At 42.5% G+C, this 18588-nt stretch overlaps 1 protein-coding gene across 2 annotated transcripts; it reads right to left on the bottom strand.

The window, feature by feature from the left end:
• Positions 1-8683: 8683 nt before the first annotated feature.
• LOC129699461 (cytochrome c oxidase assembly protein COX20, mitochondrial) lies at positions 8684-14592 on the bottom strand. Of its 2 annotated transcripts, none has more exons than XM_055639275.1 (4): positions 14381-14592; positions 11312-11426; positions 10455-10518; positions 8684-9351 (listed from the first exon to the last, which is right to left on the bottom strand). In XM_055639275.1, exons 1-4 carry the CDS (start codon positions 14411-14413, stop codon positions 9177-9179), a joined length of 387 nt encoding a protein of 128 aa, XP_055495250.1. In that variant the 5' UTR covers positions 14414-14592; the 3' UTR covers positions 8684-9176. The 2 variants fall into 2 exon arrangements, with proteins under 2 accessions (XP_055495250.1, XP_055495251.1); XM_055639276.1 differs by lacking the exon at positions 14381-14592 and adding an exon at positions 14024-14043.
• Positions 14593-18588: the final 3996 nt, after the last annotated feature.

Below are 18588 nucleotides of genomic sequence, written 5' to 3'. Positions count from 1 at the left end.
AGAAAACATGCAAGTGTTATAGAAGGAAGAAATGAAAATAAGTCCAGGTTGGATTTGGGAATGAGAGTTTAAAATCATAACAACTTTGAAACCACAACAGTGCAGAGTATAACAACAAAAATGATCCCTAGGAGAGAGGAATATAAATTTGTGTTCTACACACTAGAAACAAAACATTTATAAAAAGATATAACATTGTATAATAATAAAGACAAATCTGTATATTATGAAAGCAATAATGTACATTATGAAAGCAATAATTAGACAACGGAAACAAGAAACTAGACGATTGAATCAAGGTTCCTTGTCTTGATAGCCTTGCAAGTGTTTCCTGCGTTTTCTGTTATCATCTAATAGGCTTCCACTATTCATTCATGCAGTATTTTCCTGACCACAACAGCCACTTTAAAGAATTACCTTTTATTATGCCTTGTATTATTTTCAGATTCAGTTTCAGATTCAAACTTTATTGTCATTGTGCAGTGTACAGTACAGAGACAACGAAATGCAGTTAGCATCTCCCTAGAAGAGCGACATAGAATATGAAGAGCGACATAGAATATGAAAGCGACATAGAATATCTGCCAAGTTCCTATGGTCTCCATCCTTGAGTTACCAACTATCTTTCCACTTTGAACAGATTATTTACCCTTATTATCAAAACCCAAGTTTATTTTGAACAGTTAAATTTCTCATTTAATCGTCATTGCTCCAGGGAGACGCCATTCTTTTTTGTAACGGTGTTGCATCTTCATGTACACATACACAAACAGCATTGCTCATTTAACAGGCCAGGAGTTAGGATCGTCTGACAGGAAATAAATTAGAGTTTAGACACAAGGATTTGAAACAGCAGGAAGCTGTTTATAAAACATTATAAATTGGTGAATAAAAATTCATAAGTGATATGAGCAGAATTAGGCCGTTTTCCCATCAAGTCTACTCTGCAATTCATGGTTTATCTTTACCTCTTAACCCCATTCTCCTGTTTTCTCCCCATATCCCCTGTCCCCCGTACTAATCAAGAATCTATCTATGTCTTCCTAAAAATATCCATTGACCTGGCCTCCATAGCCTTCTGTGGCAATGAATTACAGAGTCACCACCCTCCGACTAAAGAAATACCTCCTCATCTCCTTCATAAAGGAACATCCTTTAATTCTGAAGCTATGACCTCAGGTCCTAGACTCTCCCACTAGTGGAAATATCCTCTCCACATCCACTTTATCCAGGCCTTTCAATATTTACTTCCCTTGCTCAAACACTGATGATGAATATTTGTAATAGTTTAACAGATGGTTAGGGGGTGGTCAAGTGGTAACTGAATCCTAGGCTGGAAACTCATTGACTGTGTGGCTTTCTCTTGTTCTTTTTACTTTGTTATGCTTTAGGTTCTCTCCCAAATACCACATTTATGAACAGTAGTTGAGAAATGTTGCTGATTGCCTCTTAACTGTGACACAACTAGAAAATGGGCATGATAAATAAAGCCACTTTTACAGGCGGTGCTGGCTCGAAGGGCCGAATGGCACCTATTGTCTATTAAACCATATAACCATATAACAATTACAGCACGGAAACAGGCAATCTCGGCCCTACAAGTCCATGCCGAACAATTTTTTTCCCCTTAGTCCCACCTGCCTGCACTCGTACCATAACCCTCCATTCCCTTCTCATCCATATGCCTATCCAATTTATTTTTAAATGATACCAATGAACCTGCCTCCACCACTTCCACTGGGAGCTCATTCCACACCGCCACCACTCTCTGCGTAAAGAAGTTCCCCCTCATATTACCCCTAAACTTCTGTCCATTAATTCTGAAGTCATGTCCTCTTGTTTGAATCTTCCCTATTCTCAAAGGGAAAAGCTTGTCCACATCAACTCTGTCTATCCCTCTCATCATTTTAAAGACCTCTATCAAGTCCCCCCTTAAACTTCTGCGCTCCAGAGAATAAAGACCTAACTTATTCAATCTATCTCTGTAACTTAGTTGTTGAAACCCAGGCAACATTCTAGTAAATCTCCTCTGTACTCTCTCTATTTTGTTGACATCCTTCCTATAATTGGGCGACCAAAATTGTACACCATACTCCAGATTTGGTCTCACCAATGCCTTGTACAATTTTAACATTACATCCCAGCTTCTATACTCAATGCACTGATTTATAAAGGCTAGCATACCAAAAGCTTTCTTTACCACCCTATCTATATGAGATTCCACCTTCAAGGAACTATGCACGGTTATACCCAGATCCCTCTGTTCAACTGTATTCTTCAATTCCCTACCATTTACCATGTACGTCCTATTTTGATTTGTCCTGCCAAGGTGTAGCACCTCACATTTATCAGCATTAAACTCCATCTGCCATCTTTCAGCCCATTTTTCCAAATGGCCTAAATCACTCTGTAGACTTTGGAAATCCTCTTCATTATCCACAACACCCCCTATCTTGGGATCATCTGCATACTTACTAATCCAATTTACCACACCTTCATCCAGATCATTGATGTACATGACAAACAACAAAGGACCCAACACAGATCCCTGAGGCACCCCACTAGTCACCTGCCTCCAACCCGATAAACAGCCATCCACCATTACTCTCTGGCTTCTCCCATTCAGCCACTGTTGAATCCATCTTGCTATTCCTGCATTTATACCCAACAGTTGAACCTTGGGTGATGTTTTGGGTAGGGATCCTTCCTCAGACTGAGGAGTCAGGGCAATGGGAAACATGAGATATGAAAAGGTACAAAGAACAAAAGAACAAATAAATGAATGGAATGCCGTACATACCGTTGGGTTGTAAGCTGCCCAAGCGAAATATGAGGTGCTGTTTCTCCAATTTGCGTTTGGCCTTAGTGGAGGAGGTCCAGAACAGAAAGGTCAGTATGAGAATGGGAAGGGGAGTTAAAGTGTTTGGCACCCGGAGATTGCATAGGCCAAGGCGGACAGAGCAAAGATATTCAGCTAAATGATCACCCAGTCTGCACTTGGTCTCACCGATATATAGTTCACACCTAGAGCAGTAGATGAGGTTGGTGGAGGTGCAAGTGCCTCACCTGAAAGGACTGTCAGGGTTCCTGGACAGAGTATAGGGACAGGTGTTACATCTCCTGAAGTTGCAGGGGAAAGTACCTGGGGTTTGTGTGGCAAGGGATGAGTTAACCAGGGAGTTGCAAACGGAATGATCTCTGCGAAAAGCAGAAAGTGGTGGAGACGGGAAGATGTGACTAGTGGTGAGATCCCATTGGAGGCGACAAAAATGTCAGATGGTTATGCTGTATGCGACGTGTGATGGGATGAAAGGTGAGGACAAGGGGGACTGGGAGGAGCAAGAGCAGGGCTGTAGAGTACCAAGGAGACACGTGTGAGGGCCTTATTTATTTCAGCCCACCACACCCATACAAACCATCATGCCTATTTACACCAATCCCATTTACCTGCATCCCTCTACGTTCCCATTTAAGTTTGAAAGCCTATTAAATGCAATTATATCGCCTCCACCACATCCTCCTGGCACTCATTCCAGACGTTCACCACCAAATAAGTTGCTCCTCAGATCTAATTTACATTTTTTTATCTCTTACTTTGAACCAGTGCCTACTAGTTCTCCTCCTCACACCTCCTGTTTCCTTCTCCCGACTCGCAGTCTAAAAAAGGGGTCTTGACCCGAAACATCACCTATTTCATTTCTCCAGCTGCCTGACCCACTGAGTTACTCCAGCATTTTATGTCTACCTTCTAGTTCTAGACTCCCTTATCCTGGGAAAAATATTCCATCTGTGTATTTGTGCCCCACATAAATTTATACAGATCCATAAAATCACCCCTCAACCTTCTACATTCCAGTGAGAATAAACCCAGGCTACATCAACTGCTTTGCCTTCATCTATCTTCTTAGTTACCGTCTCACAAACCCCCATCAGATTTATGAGACATGAACTCCCCAGCACAAAACAATGCTTTCTAATCAGTCCTCGCCTTTCCAAGTGTGCATAAACCCTGTCGCTCAAATTCTTCTCCAGCTCTACCACTGAGGTAAGGGTTACTGGTCTACTATTCAAGCTTATTGCCACTTTACTTTTTGAAGAGTCTTTTGGTACCTCACCTGTGGTTAAGAAAGAAAGAAATCTCCATCAAGTCCTAACAATCTCCTCCCTTGCTATCCTGGGGATTTATCCACCCTAATGTGCTCCAATATTTGTAGCACCTCCTCCTTCTTAATATAGACAAGCTCCAGAATCTTAACATAACTCTCCCTTAATTTTCCAGCCTGCACATCCTTGTCTCTGACAATTCAGCTATCTTTTTTATGCGAATCCCCTGCCAAATACATTTAGCCCTCTCCTATTTGCATTCTGAAGTCACTAATCCATTACTTGTACCCTGGGTTACTCTCCCATCATCGTCACCAGCTATTCATCATTTCCCACGTCACTCTGAAGGCCCCAAACACCCTTTCTGGATCAAACAGCAATTTATCAAGCTTTAATACCAATCTATTGCATTCACAGTTCACAGCTCTTTGCACTAGACCAATCAAATACATTGAATTTGAAGGTTTGTCGAGCATCTCCGTTCAATCCTTCAGCAACTGATCATCTGCTACATTCTAAAGTGAGAGAGTTCCAGAAGCTGAGATTTTTTTTAAATGACAAAGGCCTCAAAATTGTTGTTGTTAAATGCCGAGGTTGCCTGATGCCACGACAACGAAGAGCAGGCTTTGGGAATGGCACTACTCCCACTGGAATTGCAGGATCACGCATAGAAAACAACAACAGAACCATTAGTCCAAGTACATTGAATCCTGGGAAAGGAACATACTTACTTTTCAAATATCCTGGGACTTTTTTACATTAATGCTGCTAATATGTGTGCAGTTGTAAACTCTTGTAAACGCTGAGATTGCAAAGGACTGCATGCTGAAAATAAAACCAGATTAGTGAAGACTAATTTAATGTAACAACCAACATTACTTAGGCTTGACTGATGTTAACAGGTAATTAGAACATTTGAAATGTGCAATGTCACTGCAGCAGATGAATCAGAAGGTAAAACTGACAGATGATAAAGTTGAATATTCATACATGAACACGAAAAAAAAAACATCAGGCACTCTTACTAAATACACAAGAAACTGTAAATGCTGGAATGTGAAGCAACAGAAAATCTGCTGGAGGATTTGAGTAGCATTTGTGAGTGAAAAGGAATGGGCAATGTTTCAGGTCAGGACTGATGCAGGGTTTTAACCCGAAACAACCATTCCTTTTCACCCACAGATGCTGCTCGACTCGCTGAGTTCTTCCAGCAAATTGTTTGTTCTCTCACTGGAGGTGATATATATCAGATGCAACATTAAACCGAGACCCTATCCATTTATTAAGCTGCACATGGGGTGGGAGTTTGCAACCTTCACGTGGTCCACCCTGTTTCGACGAATGCAATCAACCTGGAGTGCACAATCAAATAAGATCAAATAGAACAAGTTGTCCTACAACATTAGGCTGTGCACACCATACGCAAGAAGAAGAAGCTGCACATAAGGAACCAATGACGCTATTTTAATTGGCCAGGACATCAGGCTTCTCTCGGTCAACATCATCAAAGCAGCCTGGGCAATGTGACATTACTGTTAAAGCGAATGCACTGTGCTGAAACTTGCTGCCTTAGTTCCTGCATAACAATTACTACACCGGTCAATGGGCATCAAGGGGAAATACTCCAGTGGTTGGTGTTATACCTCACATAAAAGGGGATCCTTTTGGTTGCTGAAAGTTAAAATCCTATCTCTAGGTCATCACAAGAATCAACATTCAGGCATGAGCAGACATGGAACATTCATATCACAAAGTGCCAGTCGCCAACTAGCTCTTGACCCTCAAAGTCATTACCATCATCACCTTCTGCATCATCAATAATCTAGTATTGGTTTATTATTGTCACGTGTACCGAGATACAGTATAGTGTAGATTTGGTTGTGTGCTGTTCAGTCAAATTATACTTGAAATGGGGGGACGATGTATAAACACTGCTGTAACTTCTACATGGTGAAACCAAAATGAATAAAAATGGCCTCTATTAAAATCTGACAATGTGTACTTTAATGTAGTTTCAGTAGTTTAATAACAGTTGGGAAGAAGCTGAGATTGAGAAGAGGGTGTAAGTGGTCCTGAATTATGTTAGCTACATTCCCAAGGCAGCATGTAGATAAAGTCGATGGAGGGTGCACGTCCGAGTAGCATTCACAACTTTGCATTTTCTGAATCTTGGGCAGAGCAGTTGCCAAACCCAGTTGTGATGCATCCCGATCGGATGCGTTCTACAGTGCATCTGCAGAAGTTAGCAAGTCATTGGAGACATACCGATTTTCCTTAGTCTTCTGAGGAAATAGAGGGGTTGGCGAGCTTTTTTGGCTGTAGCTTCAATGTGGTTGGTCCACGGCAAATTGCTGGTGATATTTGCACCTAACAACTTGAAATTCTCAACCATCTCCACTTCAACACCATTGATGCTGACAGGGGCATTTACATTACCTTGTTTCCTGAAGTCAATAACTCGCTCCTCCGTCTTCCTGACATTGAGGGAGAGGTTGGTATCTTGACACCATGTTATCAAATTCTCCATCTCTTTTCTGAACTCCATTTCATCATTGTTCAAGTCAATGCCCCACTAGTGTGTTACTTGAAAACTTGCAAATGGCATTACAACAGAATTTGACTGCACTGTCAAGAGTGTATAGTTGGTATAATAAGGAGCTGACAATGCACCCTTGCGGGGCACCAGTGTTGAGAATTATCGTGGAGGATGTTTTCTTGCCTATCCTCACTGACGGTGGTCTATGGGTTAGGATAGAGAGGATCCAAATGCAGAGTGAACTGTGGATTCCTTGGTCCAAGAGTATGGAGATGAATTATCCTTGTCTCGAGGCTGCCTGTCCCGCTGAGTTACTCCAGCATTTTGTGTCTACCTTCAAATTAAACCAGCATCTTTCCTACACAGTATGGAGATGAATTTGGTATCGGTTATTGTGTTGAAGGCGGAGCTATGGTTAATAAATAGTGTCTGACGTTAGTGTCTGTGTTATCCAGATGTTCTGACGATGAATGTAGGGCCAGGGGTATGGTGTCTACCTTGGGCCTGCTGTGAGGGCAGGCAATCTGTAGTGGTTCAAGGCTCTCTGCAAGGCTGGTGTTAATGTAGGTCATGACCAGCCGCTTGGATGGCAGAGGCACTGGATGGTAATCATTAAGGCACGCTTGCTAGCTTCACTACGGCAACAACATTGTAAAATTATTATTTTTTCTTTTAATTCCTCATGGGCAATTGAAATCCTGACAGAGGGGGTCTTCAGACAAGTTCATGAAGGGTCCAAGACTGGAAGCCATGGAGATCCTTTAAAGCCACTGAAGCTTGTTGAATCCTTTCTTTCACATCACTGAGCTTGTTGAATACTTTCTTTCACATCACTGAGCTTGTTGAATCCTTTCTTTCACATCAGCCATTTTAAATGAGCCCACTGGAGGACCTCCCGGAAATGTGGGGGAACCATACTAACCAGGTGTTCAAATTCAGCTGCACTTCAAGCTGAGAGTTGCTCCACTCCCCAAAGTTGGCTGAGCAGGTGTTGGTCGCAAAGTATTCTCACATGTGATTATTCACCAGCTAGATATACTATCCACAGAGTTTGAATTACACTTGAAGATTTTTCCTGTCTTGGTTGAACTGATACAAATATTCCTGAACAAAATACAATAGACAATAGGCAAATAGGTGCGGACTGAGGCCATTCGGCCCTTTGAGCCAGCACCACCATTCAATGTGATCATTGGTGATCATCCCCAATCAGTACCCCGTTCCTGCCTTCTCCCCATATCCCCTGACTCCGCTATCTTTAAGAGCCCTATCTAGCTCTCTCTTGAAAGTATCCAGAGAACTGGCCTCCACCTGAGGCAGAGAATTCCACAGAATTCAATCAGAATCAGTAAATATAACTGAACATAGGGCAGCTTCAAATTTGGAAAGTAATAAGTGAAGCAAGAACACAGGAACAGAAAGAGTAAATTAAACAAACTTCTGGCTTTCTAATGCCCTTCACATATAATCACAATTTTAAATTCCAACCCTAAGGCAAAGTATGGTTGTATTCAATATAAAATTTGATAGGACTTAATTTTTCTTTTACCAGAATTGATAGGTATGTTTGGCTGCATGTGGAGAGACCAGGAAAAGAGAGTCTTAATGTCAAAGTCATTGAGCAGAAAGATGGGGAACTCTCTTCCACAATCAGCAGCAGATGTGTGCACAAATAATTAAAAATTTAAGAGCGATCATTTGCTGAACCAAGATATGAAAGAAAATGGTGCTGGGAGAATGTAGTTGGACAGATGGGTCATAAATGGTGGAACAGATCCAATAAATTAAATGGCTTACCATGTTCCTACATTGCATCGCATTATTCTGCCTACATTCAGTGCAATAAATCTCACAGAACTTGCAAATGCTTTGCTAATTAGATGAATATAAACCTCAAAGGTGGTTTTAAACACGCTTACCTGCTATGTTTGAGATAACATTCAGCAGAGCAGTTTGGGAGGATTACAGGAGGCAGAAAGAACCCTGGTGAAGGAGCAGAGCATGGGAGAACCAAGATATTATTTAATGAGAAAATTACAGGAATCCAATATTTAAGATCTTTAATTTAAGTTGTTGCATTTCTCAGTCCCTTTTAACCAACAAGGATTTTGGATTTCAATGTTTCTACATACATTTTTCTGTTGAAATGAAGTCAAGATATTTTAAAAAACGTATGCACGCAAATTGCCATTATCAGTTCCCACTCGAAGCATAAAACAAAACAGAAAAACTGCAATTGCTGGAAACCCGAGATAAAAATGGAAAACACTGAATACTCAGCAGGTCAGGCAGCACAAGGAGGAAGAAACATTGCAATTCATTCATCTTTTCAATTGTTTTCTCTCTCTAGAGATGCTCCCTGGCTGGTGGAGTATCAACCTCTTCTGTTTCTCACTCTGGAAGTTGCCAAAATAAAGCAGAGGTTGAACTGCTTACGAAGCACACAGGTAGACGTTGTCCTATTTTGCTCCTTGCAGTGAGAGTTTCTCATACAAAATGAAATTGCCTGCAAAGAATCTTCCTGTCTGTAAATCGTTTATCTCTCACGTACAGTGGACTCTGGATTGTCTATCTGATTATCTCTGCTGCTTCCAGCTGCTTTTTTTGTTGGATCCATTTTGGTTCCTTCGTACATTACTTTGTTTTTCATACCCTCGTGCACCATTCGATGCTGGATTCTCAGCTTTGCATTCTGGTACCTGCAGAACATCCTGGAAAAGATTTAAACATTTTGAAAATGTTTTAATTCCTCAAAACCCCATCCTTGAAATTCAAAGACAATGCCATTACCTAGTCTTGCACAATCACCATCCTTGGATCACCACTCATCAGAACTCAACTGGAACAGCCACATAAATAAATAGCAGGTTGGAGACTGGGTATTTGGCATCGATTAGAGCCCTTCAACCATTGACAAACCACAAGTCTAGAGCATGATGGAACCCTCTCTAGAAAATGCACCTCCAACAATACTGATGAAGTGCAACACCATTCAGCAACACGTACTAGCAAAGCCAGAAATAGGAAGATATGGGCGGCACCGTGGCGCAGCGGCAGAGTTGCTACCTTACAGCACTGAGTCACCAGGGTTTGATCCTGACTATGGCGCTGGCTGTTTGGAGTTTGTACATTCTCCCCGTGACCTGTGTGGGTTTTTCTCCAGGAAGCTCCAGCTTCCTCCCACAGTCCAAAGGTTTGTTGGCTAATTGGCTTGGTATAGATATAAACTGTCCCTATTGTGTGTAAGATAGTGTTAGTGTGCAGGGATCGCTGGTCCATGGGGTCGGACTTAGTGGGCCGAGAGGCCTGTTTCCGCGCTGTATCTCTAAACTAAATAGAGTGGAAGCAGGAAAGAACTAAATAAATTAGGAGGGCTTAAAGAGGCCATGAAAATGTCCCTGACAAGTAGGCATAAGGAGAATACTAAAGGGTTAGGAAAGGGTACGATTACTTAGGGAAATGGAGAGAAGTTATGCAAGGAAGTAGGCAAGGTCATTAATTCAGTAAGGCTGAGCGTTGTAAACTGATCTCTGGTTAACCAGTGGGTGAGAACTGGGTAATGATATCCCCCTCAGTTTTGACTTAAAGCCAATCACACTACCACATTCCTACAAATAGTGGTGAAAGAACAGCACTGGAAGGTGCAGACAACAGCAGCATAATTCCAAAGCAAAAAGTAGTGAAAGATTACTTACATGAAAAAAAAGAATTCCACATCTTTACAAAAAAAAGTAAAGAGAACATGAAACAAAAGCGAATCTTGCAACCAGGAAGCAAAATTACATTCTCAGAATGAAAAGATAACCAAACTCACCAAGTTCCCAAAGTTGTAAGCAGGAAACTCCCCACACCAAAGTCAAAAGATCTCTTTACTCTGCCTGCAGCAAGAGGGAAGGCAGGATTACTGCAAAATAATAATACCTAATTCAAAGACATTTGGTTTCACCGTCAACTTGTCCCAGATCAAAAGATATTGCACAGGACACCCACATGGGTCCAGAGCTATGCCAATCTTTTTGTTGCGTACACGGAATACACATTGCTTCAGTTCTACTCGGGGCCACTCACCCAGTTCTGTTTTGAGTACATTGAATACTGTATTGGCCCTGCTTCCAGCACTAATAGAGAATTCCAAAATGTCATAACTTTTGCAGCCACTTTCCACTCTGCCCTCATCTTCACATGACCATCTTCGACTCTTCCTTTCTCCTTCCAGATTTCGTCATCTCTCGATAGGGTATCCAGAAACATCCACTACAAGCCCATAAATTCCCACTGCTGCCTTAATCATACCTCCTTCCACCTTGCCACCCTCAAGGACTCCTTTCCATTCACTCAGTTCTGTCTCATTTGTTCTGATGATGAAACATTCCAGACATCTGAAATCCTGTTCAATTACTTCCCCTCTACCAATGTGGAAAGAACCTTTAGCCGCATCTTATTTAATTCCCGCACCCCACTCTCATCACTTCTAATCTTGGACAGATAAAAAAGTCTTGGTCCTACCAACACCCACCAACCCCGCAGTGGATGTACTTGGATCATTCCCTTTGTAACTCCCTGAGATGGAGTAATGCAACTGATCAGGCAGCATCTCTGGAGGACAAGAATAGGCCACATTCGGGTCAGGACCCTTGTTCTGAGGGATCTCCCTTCGACAAATATACTTACTTGTTGCCAAGAAGTGTCCAAACCCAGCCACCAGAGCACCAGCAGAGCCGTACAGTACAGAGTCTCGGGCACACGGAATGTTCTGTACATCCAAGATACCCAGGAGATTAAATGACTAAAAACACAAAATAAAAGGTTTTAATAACTATCATTTCTTACTAGTAACAATAGGTTGGAAATCTATGATGTATATTAATGTTTTTAGAAAATTAATACACACAGCTCACACCATGATTTCTGCGAAGTCATTGCAAAAGTAAATTCAATATCAAAGGGAATGAACAAATAAGGAGTCAATCTATTTTATGGTGATTGAAGGTACAATGGTTACAAAACTAATTCACTAGCCTTTAGTCTATTGCACCATGGCATAGTTTACATCTGCCAGAAATGTAAGAACAAACAAAAATCACTTTAACACCTCAACTAAAAGACAATAATCTTAAAAATCCTTCAGATTAATAGTGATGCTAGAAGGTTACAGTTGTACATTCTTTAATTGTGAATGTTGGTAGAAATCTTGACTGGAAAATGAGGGAAATGAGAATGGCATTTGATCATGTGCTTACTTAACAAAAGCTTGTAATACGTGCAGATGTAGTGATCAGGGTTGTAAACCTTGGCCAAATCCCGCTTCTTAACCAATGATATTAAATTTCACAACTGCAGATGTTCCTCCTCTGTATTTATTTTTCAGGATGCCAGCGTCACTGGCAAGGCCAGAATTCACTCCTCAACCCTAATTGCTCCCATCACCTTCATAAACAACTGTTACTCCTATGTTGTTATTGGGCAGTAGATCACGGGGTGGCTGGAAGAGTTGTGATCTCATAACTACAGTAAACCAAGTTCAACTCTGACCTCTGGTATTGACTACGTGGAGTTTGCTCTTTATTGCTAGGTTTCCTCCAGGTGCTCTGGTTTCTTTCCACAATCCAAAGAAGTGCAAGTTGATAAGTTACTTGCCAGTGTAAATTGTTCCCAAATGTGTAGGCAAAGTCAAGTCAGCTTTATTATCATATGCACAAGTATGGTAAGTTACAGGGTACAATGAAAATCTAGTTTGCAGCAGCATTACAGGTACATAGACATCGACAACACAGAAAATATAATGTATACATCAATTACATGTAAAATTCCTAAAAGAACTGTACAAAAATACAAGACATTCATTAGTGGCAAGGTCATTTGAAAAACAAATCCATGGTGGTGCAAGAGGCAGACCAGTGTTCCTTTGTCAAAGTAGGATTAAGATCAGTCTGAAGAAGGGTTTCGTCCCGAAACGTTGCCTATTTCCTTCGCTCCATAGATGCTGCTGCACCCACTGAGTTTCTCCAGCTTTTTTGTGTACCTTTAAGGTTTTGCAGTTTGATTCTGAATCAGTGAGTGGTGGTTGCTGAGATTGTGGGGAGAATTAAATGGGATTTGTGTAATTGGGTAACAGATGGGGGGGGGGACATACAAAGTGCTGGAGTTACTCAGAACAGGGGTCCTGACCCAAATTGTGGTGTATCCTCATCCTCCAGAGATGTTGCCTGATCTGCTTCAATACTCTAGCACTTTTTTTTTGGTAAACCAATATCTGCACTTCCTCATATCTTCATGGGTACTTTGCAGTGAAGAAAGCGAATGGTATGTTAGCTTTCATAGCAAAAGGATTTGAGTATAGGAGCAGGGAGGTTCTACTGCAGTTGTACAGGGTCTTGGTGAGACCACACCTGGAGTACTGCGTACAGTTTTGGTCTCCAAATCTGAGGAAGGACATTATTGCCATGGAGGGAGTGCAGAGAAGGTTCACCAGACTGATTCCTGGGATGTCAGGACTGTCTTATGAAGAAAGACTGGATAGACTTGGTTTATACTCTCTAGAATTTAGGAGATTGAGAGGGGATCTTATAGAAACTTACAAAATTCTTAGGGGGTTGGACTGGCTAGATGCAGGAAGATTGCTCCCGATGTTGCGGAAGTCCAGGACAAGGGGTCACAGCTTAAGGATAAGGGGGAAATCCTTTAAAACCGAGATGAGAAGAACTTTTTTCCCACAGAGAGTGGTGAATCTCTGGAATTCTCTGCCACAGAGGGTAGTCGAGGCCAGTTCATTGGCTATATTTAAGAGGGTTAGATGTGGCCCTTGTGGCTAAGGGGATCAGAGGGTATGGAGAGAAGGCAGGTACGGGGTACTGAGTTGGATGTTCAGCCATGATCATATTGAATGGCAGTGCAGGCTCGAAGGGCCGAATGGCCTACTCCTGCACCTAATTTCTATGTTTATGATTCAGTGTTGACTTGGTGGGCCCTAAAAAATCTGAAAAAAGTTCTTGAACCAAAACGTCACCCATTCCACCTCTACAGAGGCTGTCTGTCCCACTAAGTTACTCCAGCATTTTGTGTCTATCTTCGGTGTAAACCAGTGTCTGCAGTTCCTTTCTACATTTTCCATGTTACATGGTCCTGACAGCAAAATAGACTGCAGATGTTATAATCTATGTATCAATCAGCATATGTGGACACAACAATTGTAAGTTTACATTCCAGATCAAGACGATATGACTTAATGACTAGGTATCAAATATATATCTTTACATTAGAATCAGTAATTCCTTGAAGGTTCGGACATTTTACAATATTTGTATTCTTAAATGCCTGTCCGTTTGTATTTATCATTATTGCTGACCCCTTTGAAACTAGCTTGAAAAACAAACCGATGGTCACCATGATTAGGAGATTTATGGTTAAAACTGTCGGCACTTGATGTCCGAGCTCTTGAACAAAATGGGGCTGCGCTTATTTCCCCGAGACTGCTGGGCATCTTTAGAAAGCGCCATTTTGAGCCCAACTTTGAAGGGCCATTTCATCAATACCACCGCACAAAAAGCTAGACGCTTGTAATGTAAAAGGGTAAAATGTTGCAATTACTCAGCTGGCGATGTTGCTGCCCGAGCTGCTGAGTATTGTAGCTTGTTCCGCTCTAAACCTCAGTATAAAGGAGCTGCGACCTTGGGTTGACATTGGAGGGCGCCCACTGCGCGTGCTCCTGACCTTTTCACCCGCTGTTAATGACGCGCTCACCTTCGGCTTCTCCGTCTCGCCCTCGGTCGACATGGCGGCGTTTCTCGCTCTCGATGCCTACTTGAAAAATCTCCCTCAAATCATTATCCGCTCCTCGGATGACCCGTGTTCAGCGAGACATTATTTTCCCGTCACCGCCTGGAGACGCCGGCAGCCCGACGCCATGAGCGGAAGCGCCGGTCAGGTAGCCGTGCGCATGCGCGCCCGTGTGGCGTTGGGGTGTTTACTGTACAATGTTCACAATTGCCAACAAAGACTTCTGTTAGCAATTGGTGCATTTTTTCTTTTCATTTTTCCATGGTGCATTTTTTCTATTCAAAGTGACACTAATATTCCAACAAACTGCTCGCAGCCATTTAAAGAAAAAGGACATGCATCCACAAATACATTTTGGAGAGAGGCATTTCAGAATAGTGGTTAAAATGTGAAAGTGTTTGCCACTGTAAATACTTGAAAACGCCATAGACACATTTACAGAGCAGTCGTAATATAGGTAAATGTTATGTAGGTTCACAAGAGTGTTAGCAAAAAAATGCACCATGTGTTAGCCAATACATTTGCAGGGTATGGCACTGATCTTTATCAAAAGGATAGGATCTTAGTGGAAATAGGACCAGAAATAAATTATTCAGTCTACTGACCTGCTCCACTATTCCGAGACACAAAAAGCTGTTGTAACTCAGCGGGTCCAACAGCACCTCTGGAGAAAAGGAATAGGTGACGTTTCGGGTCGAGACCCTTCTTCAGATTGGGCCTGCGGATGTTTCTACCCAAAACAGCTTTTTGTGTCTATCTTCAGTATCTGCAGTTCCTTCCTACACTGGTCCACCATTTAATCTGATTGTAGCTGTTCTGTCTCAATGCTCCATGCCCACTTCACTAGTTTAGAGATACAGTGTAGAAACAGGCCCTATGGCCCAACAACTCCCGACTGACCATTGCCTGTTCACACCAGTTTTGTGTTATCCCACTTCCTCATTAGAAGCATTTTTTTTTACACGAGCCAATTAACCTACAAAGCTGCATTTGGTATGTGGGAAAACATACACCGAAAACCAAAACATCCAGGAGGAACCCACACGGTCACAAGGAGAATGTGCAAACTCCATACAGACAGCACCCGAGGTCAGGATTGAATCCTCATCACTGCTGCTGTGAGGCAGCACCTTTACCAGGAATGCCCAATATAGTCTGAGCCCAAACGCCTAGCTGGCCTTCCATCTTCCACTCTTCCCAAACATTCGATCAGCCAGTCCTCTGCTCCCTGTATCATAACTCACACTGATCTATTCACCCAATGGCTGTATGCTCACTTATTACTCGTAGCTTCATCTAAAAATGCTTCAGATTTAAAATTCTCATTCTTATGTTTGAAATCCTTCTGCACTCACTCTATAATTCTCCAGATTTACAGCCCTCTGAAATTCCTTGAAGCATTCACTTTGAGCAGAATTCACCCCATGATAGTCTTCTCATACATTATTCTGTTTTTTCTAAACATAAAAACGTAAGAATGTAAGAAACAAGAACAGCAGCAGGCCATTTGGCCCCTTCAATCTTACACATCCAGAAGATTAAGGTGCGTTAAAAAGACAGGCATAATCTCTGGAGGGAATGGACAAATGACGTTTCGAGTCTGAAGAAGGGTCCCAACATGAAACGCCATCTGTTCATTCCCTCCACAGATGTTCTTGACCCACTGAATTGCCCTGATAGTTTGGTTTTTACTCACAATTCCAGTATCTGCAGCGTCTTCTGTCTCCATTAGACAATAGACAACAGGTGCAGGAGTAGGCCATTCGGCCCTTCGGACCAGCACCACCATTCAATGTGATCATGGCTGATCATCCACAATCAGTACCCCGTTCTTGCCTTCTCCCCATATCCCCTGACTACACTATCTTTAAGAGCTCTATCTAACTCTCTCTTGAATACATCCAGAGAACCGGCCTCCACTGCCTTCTGAGGCAGAGAATTCCACAGACTCACAACTCTCTGTGTGAAAAAGTTTTTCCTCATCTCCGTTCCAAATGGCTTACCCCTTATTCTTAAAATGTGACCCCTGGTTCTGGACTCCCCCAACAGCGGGAACATGTTTCCTGCCGCTACCGTGTTCAAACCCTTAATAATCTTATATATTTCAATAAGATCACCTCTCATCCTTCTAAATTCCAGAGTATACAAGCCCAGCTTCTCCAAACATATGACGGTCCTGCCATCCCGGGAATTAACCTGGTGAACCTATCAATACACTCCCTCAATAGCAAGAATATCCTTCCTCAAATTTGGAGACCAAATCGGGTGGCGCTGTGAGTCGGCAGTCTCGCCAGCAGCTGTTCGCCCTTTCGACTTTTTTTTTGTTTTTAGTACCTGTATGTCCAAAAGTGTGTTTTAGTGTGCTTTGTTGTGGGGGGGGGGGGGGGACGGGAAATAGGGGGAAACTTTTTCAGTCACTTATCTCGGTGGAATGTGACTTTTCTCCTAGTTGCATTTTCACCCTCCCTCACGGCTTAACAGCTTGGATTGGAGTGGCCTCTCCCAAAGTCAGGCCCAGAGCTTCAGCAGCGGGCGCAGCGCGGACTTTCCATCGCGGAGCCGGGCGATCCCTTGCCGGGGAGCGCAAGAAGAAGTGCTCCAATCGCTGGCCCGCGGACTACAACGTCCTGAAACATCTGCTGAACTTCTAGACGCGGGTGCGGCGTGGACTTTCCATTGCGGAGTTTGGGATCCATCGCCGGAGAAGAGCTCCTATCGCCGGCCTGCGGCCTATAACATCGTGAAGCCGCGGTCACCGGTATGAAGCGGCAGATTCGATACTGCAAGCCGCGGAGTGTCCTTCCCGATGTCGGAGTTTCGAGCATCCCGACAAGAGGTCCGGTACATCGGGCCGTCCGTAACGGCGACTGCGGAGGGTTCATGGCCCCGACCACGGATGAAAAAAGGAGGACTGACTGAACGTTATTGTCATCCACCATAGTGAAGAATGTTGATTCCACTGTGGTGGATGTTCATGTTGTATTCTATTGTATATTGTGCTCTTTTTGATTGTGTGGCTGCATGGTAAATCAAATTCCACTGTACCTTAATAGGTGAATGGGGCAATAATGTGAACTTGAAATTGAACAAAACTGCACACAATATTCCAGGTGTGGTCTCACTAGGGCCCTGTACAACTGCAGAAGGACCTCTCTGCTCCTATACTCAACTCCTCTTGTTATGAAGGCGAACATGTCATTCGCTTTCTTCACTGCCTGCTGTACCTGCATGCTTACTTTCAGTGACTGATGAACAAGGACCCCCAGATCCTGTTGTGCTTCCCCTTTTCCCAACTTGACACCATTTAGATAATAATCTGCCTTCCTGTTTTTGCCACCAAAGTGGCAAAGTACCATTGCATGGTAGTTTTGATTTAAATTCAGAGGCATGGTAGTTTAGATTCAGAACTGGCTTACTCGTAGCGGGTGCCATTCCAGCTGGAGGTTCATATATATATTGGACAGAAATGGTGATGGATTGGTTGATAAGTACGCAGATGACATAAATTGTTGGTGTTGCAAACAGTGAAGAAGGCTGCCAAAGGATACAGCATAGTTACAGATATGAGCGAAGAAATGACAGATGGAGTTTACTGAATGAATGAATTTATTAATTAATAAGTTTATTGGCCAAGTATTCACATACAAGGAATTTGCCTTGGTGCTCCGCCCGCAAGTAACAACATGACAGACAGTGACAATTAGGAATAACACATAAAACATTAAACATTAATAATAAAACATTATCGATTAAACATGTGAATTAAATAAAATATCAGAGCGAAAGGAAGCTACAGATTTTTGGTTATTGAGTAGAGCTACTACTCGTGTAAAAAGTTGTTTTTATGTCTGTCTGTGGCAACTTTGACAGTCTGGAGTCGCCTTCCAGAGGGAAGTGCTTCAAAGAGTTTGTGGCCAGGATGAGAGGAATCAGAGATGATCTTACCCGTTCGCTTCCTGGCCCTTTCAATGTACAGTCGTCAATGGAGGGAAGGTTGCAGCCAATAACCTTCTCAGCTGATCGGACGAGGTTATTGGCTGCAACCTTCCCTCCATAATACAGGCAAGTGTGAGATGTTGCACCGGAGATCAAATATAAGGAGCAAGTATACAGATAATGGCAGGACTCTGAAGAATATTGATGTGTCGGGGATTTTGGGGTGCCAATCCATA

The sequence above is a fragment of the Leucoraja erinacea genome, chromosome 8, assembly GCF_028641065.1.
Source record: "Leucoraja erinacea ecotype New England chromosome 8, Leri_hhj_1, whole genome shotgun sequence".
Lineage (NCBI taxonomy): Eukaryota > Metazoa > Chordata > Chondrichthyes > Rajiformes > Rajidae > Leucoraja > Leucoraja erinaceus.
Note: the sequence above shows the minus strand (reverse complement) of the source record. Positions and strands in the feature narration are given on the sequence as shown.